The sequence below is a fragment of the Lygodium microphyllum genome, chromosome 27 (genome assembly GCF_053477565.2).
Source record: "Lygodium microphyllum isolate KBCC chromosome 27, Lygodium_microphyllum_v1.1.10, whole genome shotgun sequence".
NCBI classification, from domain to species: Eukaryota; Viridiplantae; Streptophyta; class Polypodiopsida; order Schizaeales; family Lygodiaceae; genus Lygodium; species Lygodium microphyllum.
Window position 1 is genome coordinate 125,158,275 of NC_141161.1, and position 12,409 is coordinate 125,170,683.

A 12,409-nucleotide genomic window follows, 5' to 3' on the forward strand; every position below is an offset into this window, starting at 1 on the left:
CATGCCATGTGCTACATATTGCCCATATATACCTTGCTGCCCATACATGCCTTACTGACCAAAATGCCCATGGGTGCCATGTTGCCCATGCATTACATGTGGGCCAAATTGATTATTAGGACATTAATGCCCAGAATTTTCATACTGCCCATGTGCACCTGCATTAGGGCCTTGCTGCCCAAAATTTCAGTGATGCCCATGCAATACATGCGAACCAAGCTGAACATTGAGGCCTTGCTGCCCAAAACTGCCATGTGCATGCTGCCCATGTGCACCCTGTATACTATGCTGCCCAAAATTTGCATTTTGCCCTTGCATATAGCTTCCACTACGGAGAAGTTATTGTCCCAAGGCCTAGAAGGGTTCGTCATGAGTGAGGGGAGGATGGCCTCATCATGTTGCATAGAGGGCTCGCCCAGCTCATAGGTGCTATGGGGAAAACCATGGGTGCTACCAAAACCTTGATGGCCATGTCTCGTCTCTAAGGGGGGAGGATGGTTGGTCTCACGGGGAGAACCATGCTCCTTGGGCTGGAGCCCAAGAGGGTGAGAGGGTGAAGATGAGGGTGCCCATGCACTCTACGAGCGAGTCCATCTTAGCCATCATCTCGCTATGACGTTGATCTTCGTGGTTTTATATCTCCCTATGGTAGTGTTCCAGCTCTCAATGTTGCTCAACATGATGGGTCTCATGTTGGCATAGTGCGTCGTTAAGCATAGCAAAATGGTCCATCTCAAGGGCACCTTCTTCAAGCCTCTTGGGCGGAGCTAGGATCATTCATAGATGCATGGGAATATCTGATCTCACACTGGAAATCCTCCTGGGCCTTGGCTTTACCCTTATGACTTGCCACACTAGGTGCAATCCACCGAACCCCCTATCACAAAAAACTGCAATATCTCAAGCTAGTGAGCTCCAATCACCAAGCTTCTTGATTCAAAACGGAGCCCTTGATCCCCTATATAAGGCCATGCAAAAATATTTCTCACAAAATATATGTAGAATTTGTTGTAATTGACTTTTCAGAGTTGAGATAGGGTACACCTACCTCCCACTGCATACATCCATCATACATCCATCAAGTCATAAATAGGTTTTCCATACATGTGCAAGCTGCTTGGATGTCAATGATTGGGGCTTGGGCCACCAATTTAGAGTAGCTACACCTGCAAACAAATGCTGGACTCCGGATCACCGAAAGGTGGGCAAAGTTCCCCCCAGGCCGGGTTGTGCACCCCTTCAGGATCTTTGATGGCAAGGGGGGTCACCCCTCGTTTATCTTGCCACCTCGCCTGGCATCGGGTTTTTCCTCACCTAGAATATACATGGAAAACATTTATATTAAGCAACCATCATGATATGCATTTACAAATTGAGGATTGGGCCTTTCATGATATGCATGATCAATAAGGAAAATGGGATGGGGAAGGGGGTTACCTCTACAAATCAGTGACTCACTGATTGTATCACTTACACTTTCTTAAAATTTTTGGCTTAATGATCAAGAATCAAGACCAAGCACGATTATGGGTTAAGAGTTTAATTCTCAACCAGTAGGAAAGAAATTTGAAGTGTGCTCAGTCATGCATGCATTTCAAGAAGTGCATAATGAAAGAAGGCAATCAATAGGTGATCCATAGTTTCAGCCTAAACAAGAATTCATGTAATTCTTTAATCTCTCCAAGCAAGAGGTTGGGCTGAGCAAGTGGTTAGAGAAGCGAGACCAAGAACTATGAGACATACCTTGCTTAAGCATGGGGAAGAGGTAGTGGCTGCCCACTCCAAGAAATTCATGGTTGTCCTCCAAGAAATTCATGCTTATCATTGCTCTAGGCAAGCATATCGTGCCCTTGGGCTGCCTTCAGGAAAACCTTTGGTTCTTAATTATGCAATCACTTTTGTGAAAGGTCGCTCACCCAAGCCATTTGGTCAGCTATGGTGGGATGAAACTGTGCCTACTGAAATATCAAGGGCAGAGCCCCACAATCATATCATTCTTCATCCACTTCAAGATCATGTCTTGATAATACGGGAAAATGCCCATTTGCAAGGCTTCTCGAATTATTACAAGGTTTTTGGACCTCTTAAGGAAAGGTACATTCAAGTTGGGAATGTGGTTGCAGTCCCTGTGGGTAGAGCTTTAGGCTACAGCTTGGGACTAGCAATTCAACACCATGCTCCTGGCACTGCAATGATGGAGCACCCCAACAAATTCCCTCCAAGGTCTAATGTCTTCGAGCCAATAGATCAATGACATGCCTCTTGTAGTCGATGAGTAACCTGTAGAAATTTCCCCTTAATCTTCCTTGGGAATCGACTTTCCCTGCTTGATGACCTGTCAAGGAAAGGTACATTCAAGTTGGGAATGTGGTTGCAGTCCCTGCGAGCAAAGCTTTAGGCTTACAAGTATGTCGAGGAGTTATGGTGTAAGAAGCAATCAGATCTGATGTGTTTCCTTCTCTGCATTCGCTGCTGGGAGTACCGGTAACTGCTCAATATTATGCGCATCACTCGTCCTGACAAAGCCCACCGTCTCGGTTACATGGCTAAACATGGCTATATAGTGTATCGAGTGCAAGTGAGGCGTGGAGGAAGAAAAATGCCATTTTCTAAGGGTATTGTGTATGGTAAGCCTAAGAACCAGGGTATCACACAATTGAAGTTCCAACGCAACCTGCGTTCAGTTTGTTGAGAAGAGAGTAGGAAAAGTGCCTGTCAAATCCACAAAGTCATGCTACGGGGGCAACCCTAGGGGCTTTAGTAGGGATAGTATGGATGGTCCAAAAATATTAGATTTTGGGAAAAACTAATATATTCTAGATATTTTAGATATTATCCTCAAAAGATAGAACTGAAAGTCATTTAAAGGAAAAGACAAGTGATGTTTTAGTTAGTTTTGGAGATTTTATAAAAAGAAAAGACAAGCAAAATCGCGCAGGCCATGATCACAGTCTACAGGTAGTAGATCGCACTTCAAACAGAGAAAAGAAGGAGTGAATTGAGAGCTTTCGCCCAAGGTCTCAAGAAAGTGACTGGAGGTGCCATGCAAGCCCTAAAAGAAGGGGGAGATAGATCTTACAAGATTTTGGGCTAGAGCTTCCATGGGAGCTTAAGGATCTTGAGAGAAACGGGGGAAACTCACTTTTGTAAAAGATAGTCATGGTTAGTCTTTTTCCCAATTCCAAAGGGGTCTTCTTGGAAGAGACACCCCTAAAATTGCTCTGTGAAGTAAAAACAAGCTGCAATTCTTGCCCTTTTGCCTCCAGATGATGTCAAACCTCCAGTGAGCTCCCCAAGAAAGGCTGCCATAGTCTTCAAGAAGGCTAACAACTTGTCTGAGTACTTCTTGTAACATACCCACCTTTGATTATGTGACGAGTAATGTTTTAGTAGTCGCCTAGAGTTTATCTTCCAGTCATCGCCATCCATACTCTAACCAAAATGATTAGATTTTGTCCAGCCGCCGATGAACCCTAGGTCTACCCCGCAAGGGAAGCGTCCTGCCGTTACCCACGGAGGACCAACCTAAAGGTTCTTAATTGACCTAACAGTCACCTATCAACAACTAACTCACATCTGAAGGTGTCCTTCGAGAAGCTTCTGGTCCAAAAGAAGCAACTACCATTACCCTTGGTTCATGGAGTACAATGTTTTTTTCTAGTAGCAAGCTAAGGATTTCTAAAATCCCTTGCATGCTTTGGCACAACCGACATATCTTTCCCCTAAGATAATTTACAATTCGGGTTCTGAGACCAAACCTTAAGTAAGTAAGTGAATCGGCCCTTCCTAGAGTTTCTTCCTAGTGTTTGTTTTTTGGGAAACCTCTCGACTAACCGAGACCACCCTACCATGGGACTGGATTCGTCCGAAATCCATCCACCCATTTCCCTCTATGGAAGTTCTTAGTTATCTAATTACCTACCACATTACGTGAAACATATAAAAACAGCTTCATTCATTAAAATCCCTTTTTGCACAGTTGTTAGTTTACGTAATTTACTCACGGACATACAATCAGAATAAAACAAGTTCATTGAATATATTCTATAATGTGTGTTCTCCCACCCATACAGGAGAAAAATTACAATTTCACGTATTGTCTCATCCGACGCATCTGCACGTCACCAAGATCAAATCCACCTATAGCTAGCGTTCATAGGTGTCCCAAGTAGAACTCAAGCCATACAAGGGACCAAGTAGCTCCTAAGTGCGAAAAAGGATTTACTAGCCAGAGCCCCCCTGGCACCTTTCCACCTCCTACTTAATATGATCCCTACTGAGAGACCTCTCGCCATCGGAGCCGGTCCATGCCTCCGCGGCGGTAAAAACATCCCCTCTTGGTATGGGGATTCAGTACCTATTCTTGGGGGAGGTACAGGGCTCCTCAATTCTTATCTCTTCCAATTCTTAATTCAATCAAGACCTAATCTAGAAGATCACAAACAAGATTGATGTCTACAAGTAGTTATGACTTCAATCAATCATTCAACTTTCAAGTGATGCTTAATTCTAGTAGTAATCGACACTTGAGTTTCACATAATAAAATCTTTTCTTTGGAATTTAACTAGAAGTATCTAGATTTTTGGAGTCTTTAACTTCCGAGTTCTTGTAACCAAGTTTCTTGGCCTTAAGTCAGTATTTCTCAAGAGACTTATCTTATTTCTATTGAATTTGGATAGAACTTTATTTTAGAAAAACATGTGATGTCACGGATTGTAAAGGGTTGTTATCTGCCTTTGTGACTCCATTAGTGACTCCCGTGCTCGCAACTCCAACTATTCTTTCCACGTTAGTAGGGTCATTCACGGTTTCTGCTTTTGAATTCTTTCTCTTCAAGGCCATGACAGAATAGAGGTATGATAGAATAAAATAGAGTTCTTCAGTGTCTTCTCTTCTCAGATCAAAGTAAAAGAGGATGAGAGACCTTCAACATATCCCTTTCCTTGGGTTGAACGGGATGATGTCTCTTTATCTCGTGGAACAATCTCTCCTCCACGATCAGTGTCTCATCCTTGTGAAGATTGCACATTGTCACCCCTTCTCGATCAACGCCTCGTCCCGTTAAGATTATTCTTGTCCTTCCTCGTCTCATGGGAACCATGGAAGAAGCTTGATGGGTTTGGGCAGTGCTTTCGTGTCGGGTTAGAGAGAGAGAGAGAGAGAGAGAGAGAGAGAGAGAGAGAGAGAGAGAGAGAGAGAGAGAGAGAGAGAGAGAGAGAGAGAGAGAGAGAGAGAGAGGCTCAATTGATTACAACAGAGCTTCATCGTGTCAATAGCAATAGAGAGACTTTTGCATGGGTCATTGTGTGTCTGTGTGTGAAGCTCTACCTTTGTTTATATAGTAGTGAGAGGGAGGAGGTAAAGAGAGGGCGCCTACTTTTTGGAGTTTTTTATCACATCATCGATGACAAAGATTTTTTTTTTTTGTTTCTACCCTGCAACTTGTCTAGATCACAACTTCATCGTATGAACTCCAAATATAGATATTTGGATACTTAAAACAATCAGAACGCATCATATTGACAAGCCATCGTGGAAAGAATTGAAAAAATCCATCAAAAATAGACAAAAATGATGATTTTAGTAAATCGTATTATTTTTATCCATCTTTTGTCTTGGACAACTTATACCCTTCAAAATAAGTTACAGTATATATTTGCATCCATCTAAGGTGAGAATCATGATACTAAAGATTTCAAACTATTCTAGTAAACTAGTCATGCTTCCTATAAATCATGTAGAGATTCTGCAGTTTTTTCTTTTCCATGTGTGGATAAGTTATCTAAACATGATACTAAAGATTTCAAACTATTCTAGTAAACTAGTCATGCTTCCTATAAATCCTGTAGAGATTTTGCAGTTTTTTCTTTTCCATGTGTGGACGTAAAACATAAATCAATTTTCTTTGGAATGTATGCGCACTTAGTTTATTAAAATAAACTAAGTAATGGGGACATTACACGTTTTTCAACTGTGAAGAATTGTGAGAAACCTAAATCTAAGGGAAGAAGAAGAATCAAGGACAAGGCTCTAATACCAATTGTAATGAAGGAGACCTAGCTAGCCTAACAAAGGGAGAGAAGAGAAAGGAGTGCAAGAGAAGAAGAGGAGAGAGAAAGACGAGAGAGAGAGAGAGAGAGAGGGGGGGGGGGGGGGGGGGGGGAGGGGGGAGGGGGGGGAAGGAAGAAGAAGCCATGAGAGCTAAAGAGACATGGAAGAGATTTCTTGATAATTCTATGATACCCAAGGAAACCCTCTTATACATTTTATGCTGTCAGTATGACTCGTATTTTCCCATGTGCCTAATTCATTACATATGTATTCCTTATGAGCTTTTGATGCGGTAGAAACCATGTCAAGATACCTTAAAGCATACCCACAATTCCAAATCCTGAAGCTTTGTAAATTTAAACTTAAAATTAGTAACAAACAAAATAAATTGTCATAAATATTTCAAACGTGTGTGTATGTGTGTGATATTAATATTTCCTAAGATGTCTCCAAGGCACATAAGATAGAAAAATATGCTCAATATCCATGTGCAATCCACTTTGGGATGCCAATGGCATTGATAAGCACAAACTATTACAGCTACCAAAATTACTACATATGGTACTAAGATTGCCTAATGCGTAGGCTTTTTAGACTTTCCTATCATGGCTAAAAGGCAAACCAAACAAAGCAACATGCATCAAGATCTATTGATAATCCACTTTGAGGTGGCCATTGGCACAAACAAAAGAAAACACAATAGAAAAATATGCTCAATATCCATGTGCAATCCACTTTGGGATGCCAATGGCATTGATAAGCACAAACTATTACAGCTACCCAAATTACTACATATGGTACTAAGATTGCCTAATGCGTAGGCTTTTTAGACTTTCCTATCATGGCTAAAAGGCAAACAAACAAAGCAACATGCATCAAGATCTATTGATAATCCACTTTGAGGTGGCCATTGGCACAAACAAAAGAAAACACAATTATTCAAGCTATGTGAACAACTTAGTGCTTGGGCTTATAGAACTTTGTGATGGCTCTACTAACTTAATAGATTGCCCATTAGCTATCTTTTCTAGCAATCCTTATCTTAGCAACTTGAATTAATGCAAGTCTATTTTTGACCCACATTTTGATTCCTCTAAAATATGTTGATTGATTGCTTTAACGCTTTATGTTACAATCCACTTCACGGTTGCCACTAGAAAATACCAAAGGAAACATAACTATTAAAACTTTTAAGAACAATTTGATGCATAATCCACTTTGAGGTTGCCATTAGAAAATACCAAAGGAAACATAGCTATTAAAACTTTTAAGAACAATTTGATGCATAATCCACTTTGAGGTGGCCATTGGCACAAACAAAGGAAAACACAATTATTCAAAGCTATGTGAACAACTTAGTGCTTGGGCTTTCAGAACTTAGTGATGGCTTTGCCCATTAGCTAACTTTTCTAGCAATCCTCATCTTAGCAAATTGAATTAATGCAAGTTTATTTATGACCCACATTTTGATTCCTCTAAAATATGTTGATTGATTGTTCTAACACTTTACGTCACAATCCACTTTAGGGTTGCCATTAGAAAATACCAAAGGAAACATAACTATTAAAACATTTAAGAACAATTTAATGCATAAGCTTCTTGAAATCCTCAATGATGCCCTTACCACCTCAATAAACTATCCATCTGCATTGTTCTCTAGCAACCCACATGTTGGCTACTTTAATTAGTTGAGTTGTGAGTTGTATTTGTGAAAATTTACTATTAACCTACATTTTGATTACTTCAATATTTTGACTTAAAAATATATGTTTCCAAACTCCCAAGTCGTAACTTAATGCCATTAGAAAATACCAAAGGAAACAAAGCATAAGCTTCTTGAAATCCTCGATGATGCCCTTACCACCTCAATAAATTATCCATCTGCATTGCTCTCTAGCAACCCACATGTCGGCAACTTTCATTAGTTGAGTTGTGAGTTGTATTTGTGAAAATTTACTATTACCCCACATTTTGATTACTTCAATATTTTGACTTAGAAATATATGTTTCCAAACTCCCAAGTTGATAAATTCCTCCCTTACTTGATATATGCCATGATGTTATTCAATTAAGACCATCCTCATCTATTATTGACCTTAGTTTGATTCTCTTGCCTGTAAGACACTAGATGTGCTGCTAATCATAATTTTACCACCCATCACCAGGCCTCTTAGCGTGTTCCATTAGGTAGTAAGAAGACCATGTCAAGTCCACCTTACTTCCCTACCTTTTTTCTTCTTTCAATTTATTTCAATGATCTTCCTATTAGTTGTAGCCAACTCTTTTACCTAATTTTCCTCTGGCATTTCCAAGCATCCACCTTCACAAGTCACTCCTTCAACTCGATGCTCTCATTTCCAAGCATCCACCTTGGCAAGTCACTCCTTCAACTCGATGCTCTCTACTTCCAAGTCTCAAACCTCCCAATGTCATGTACAATGATTTGCTTATTAGTTGTAGATAACTCTTTTGCCAAATTTTCCTTTGGCATTGCCAAGCACCCATCTTGCCTTTCACTCCTTCAGCTCCGCGCTCTCTACTTCCAAGTCTCAAACTTACAAATGTCAAGTACTTCTCTCATTGACTTAACTATCAAGGTTGGTGTGTTCAATGCTAGCAAGACCGTTCTAAAAAGTAGGGGGAATAGATCTATAACACTTTATAAGTACCTCATGTGTGAATGGATTGTTACCTACAAAGTAGAGAAACAAGGGATGAAGTCTACGAAAGGAACTAACGCAATGATGAGCTAAGTGAAGTGTGACAAGCTAGAGATAAGGCAAGGCTTGGCCACCACTTTGAACACTGGTCAATGCTCAAAAAAAATCTTCTTTCAAAAAGTTGGAAAACCTTCAAGTGGGGGAGATAAGAGGCTTTTTGCCAAATTTTAATGGTGTTAAGGGAAAAACACACTAAAATCTTCCAAAGATTATGGGTTTTCTCATCAATTATATTTATAAAGATGGGATTACACTTCCTAGTTTTTTTCGAGCATTAACGCTAGTTCAAACACCACTTTGGAGGGCACCAATTAATGTTCCAAAAACTGTAATCTTTTGGCATTTGCACAAGGCCCCTTGAACGAGAATGCAAAGACCGGAGCGGATCATAAGGTCCTTGCCTATACAATGTGTCACAAAATGATCAAATGGTGATCATATTTTTGCGAGCCAGGTGATCACATGTGGAACTACATTTGCAAAAGGGGACCTTTGAATTCACCACTAATTTATCAATTAAACTTTTCATTGTAACATAATACTAAAATATGAACAGCAAAACAAGGTTCCTTTCCTAGCCAACACCTACCCACAAATCCCTAGAAATCAAAGACCGATACTATATGCACATCTCTTGTTAACAAATCAATTTCATGGCCAAACGAACAACTCTAACACTAACAATATGTTCATTACAACTTCATGGACAAATCAACAATTCAAACACTACTATATACCCATTGCACAGTCTCATTCCCCTCAATATTAGCCTTCCCCATAGTAGGCCTGACTACTCTGATCATGTCATGCTACTCTGAGAGATCTTTGTCAGCTAACTACTGATATACACTTGTAAGCTACTTCCACGAGGTATATACACAGTGCACCATCCATTTCAACTATACTCCCATTGTCTGTAACAACAAACATTTTGAAAGGCCATGCCGAAAAATGGACTCGCAAACCCACAAAGAATAAGCCCATGCAATGTTCTCACGCAACCATAACAATCTGAATACTGCAGGCACAATGCTGCCCACTGAAGAAACGACCGCAAAATGGGGCAGAGATACAGAGAAACAGACAGACAGACAGACAGACAGAGAGCAGCCTACAATGCTGGACATAATAGCCAAACAGCCAGGAAGAGAAGAACTTGTGCCAACACCAAGGTACTGACAGTAACAACTGATTTTGGGGCAGAACTGCCATCAGAATTATGCACCCGCTTGGATGTAGAAGTAGCCTCAGTGGTGTTCTTGGTCACATTAACTGCCACCTTCATCCCATTCTGGCAATTGTTGCCATCCACGAAGTAGTACACCTTCGTCTCGTTCAATGGTACCACTGACCGGCCACTCTTGGCCGTCCAATTGTATATCCAGTTGTGTCCAAAATAGGAGCTTATAGTGCAGTTTGTATACACTGAGTAGTTCACTTGAAAGACTGTGTACATATTCTCTGGATAGTGGAAAGCTGCAACAGAGAGGGAATTGCCTGTCAGTCTTTTTGAAGGTCAAGAAGCCATCAATGAACAGGAGCAGAAACGAGAGACCCGCAGAAAGAACTGCAAACTTTAAACCTATCCGCGAGACGCAGATCCCTTGATAAACAACAAAACAGGAGCAGAACCTGGATTGATTTGCTGAGAATCAACCCACCCCTCCAGGTAAAGCAAGATTTGGTTTGGATAGTACATAAAGTTTCAACCACATAGTAAGATACCAATATTTGGTGTGGATAGATAGTCACATAGACATAGAGCTTCAGTCACACAGTAAGGTACTAGTTGTGACATCAACACAGAAGACCCTGAAAAACAACCTTACAACAGAGCTTCTACCTCTCTTCCGTCATGGTAATAGTGAGGGATGTGGTCAAGTTTCACAAAGCTATGGAACCCTTCTAAATCAATTAGAATAGATCACTCCTCTATCATAGCTGCACATCATTCTTGATAAGAGCTGACTGTCATGGTACCAAACTAGCATGTCAACCCCCTACCTAAGCATGGTCAGAAATCTGCACTCACCTTCCCTGTAGCAAAAATAATCCCTGTCACATGTGCAGTTCAGGGCATGCTTACCACATTGCGGCGACTTACAATCAAGCAGAAATCCGTCCAAAGCACGGATACAAAGCCAGCTTTGCCACTGAATGGGGGCATTTCCATACATCACCATGCCCTTCACCTTGACCAGTACAACCGAGCTTCCAACTCTTGATGTGCCTGATCTTTAAAGACATGCTACGAAAGCTACTCATTTCAAGGGGTAGCATCAAACACACAGAAAGCTGCAGGCCAATCCCCTGTGCAGACACAAGATCATCAATGCAGCATTCCTGCGAGACCCCTTTCTGGCTACCCTTCTCTGCCTATGAAGATTGATGACGGGTTCAGTATGTCTCAAAATGTGAGCCTGTTTATGAAGACATTCTGTCATGTGTGGCCTACCATTCTCCCAAGAACGTGCAGAGCTAATGCTCAGCACACATTCATGTAATGTGCGCAGAGCTAATGTTCGGCGCACAAGAGCTGATAATGTGCAAAGTTAAAGCTTCAGGTGTCAGTCTAGTAAGACTTGTGCTGAGGTTCAAGCAGAGGCCGCGCTCCGGATAATGCTTCAAATGTCAGTCTAAAACGACTTGCGCTGCGCAATCCAAACAGGCAAGGAAGGTGAGAGGAACTTACAGACTTCATCTCCCACGTAGAAGGTCTGAGAGGCAGCCCAAACAGTGTAGTTGAGGTTGACTTGAGGGCCAGCATTGGCTGGGATCTGCCAGCCATGGTTGGCTCCCACAATGTGATCGGTGGCGCTAACGAGGGGGATCAGAATCAGGAGAGAGCACGCGAAACAGAGGAAGAATACCCTGCCTCCTGGTTCAGCCGACGCTCTATAGAGCTCCATGGTGGCTAATGGAGAGTGGAGGAAGAGAGACTGAGGGAGAGACGAGGGGGGCGAGGTCACTGTGAGAGAGAGAGAGAGAGAGAGAGAGAGTGTGTGTGTGTGTGTGTGTGTGTGATCTGTACAGCATGTATACCCAAATGCTTTTTCGGGCGGAGCCTACTGACACAGGGCGACAGACAACCCAGAGGCCAATGCACGAGAGAGAGAGAGAGAGAGAGAGGAGAGGCTCAAAGTGGGCGGCATTGATAACGGCTGGATATTTTAAGGTCCCTTCACATCGGCTGGCAAATTTTGCCTTCCGGGGTGGCTGGGAGGGAAAGTTCCAACTCACACATAATTAGAGCATCTCATGTCTCATGAGTATCTATCTCAATAGAACCTTGTTGCTTCTCAACACCATGGGATCGTTAACATGAAGATAAAAAGATCTGTTATAAGGTCAGCCCATCATCTATTAAATCTCCAGGAGAATCTAAACACGTAGTGCCTAGTTTTTTTTTTACACAAGAAAATACAAAATATAAAAATCGATTGCATGTGAAAACGATCGATTTAGGTGTGCGTGAAAAAAAGGTTTCTGTAACAAGGTGCTCTTAACGAGTTAGCTTGTTGTTACCATACATGCACTAACTAACACCCCCACTACCACACAGTTGCACCTTGTGCCATGTTGTGGGGAGCTAAATGAGGGTTTGCTTAGCCCTCCACATGGCAGAAACCCTTGCCAA

General features: G+C 41.6%; 1 protein-coding gene across 1 annotated transcript; it reads right to left on the minus strand.

Moving 5' to 3' along the window:
- Window positions 1–9,682: 9,682 nt before the first annotated feature.
- On the minus strand, window positions 9,683–11,827 carry LOC148012794 (early nodulin-like protein 19). Its single transcript, XM_087669645.1, has 2 exons — window positions 11,465–11,827; window positions 9,683–10,248 (listed from the first exon to the last, which is right to left on the minus strand). Exons 1-2 carry the CDS (start codon window positions 11,679–11,681, stop codon window positions 9,884–9,886), a joined length of 582 nt encoding a protein of 193 aa, XP_087525771.1. The 5' UTR covers window positions 11,682–11,827; the 3' UTR covers window positions 9,683–9,883.
- Window positions 11,828–12,409: the final 582 nt, after the last annotated feature.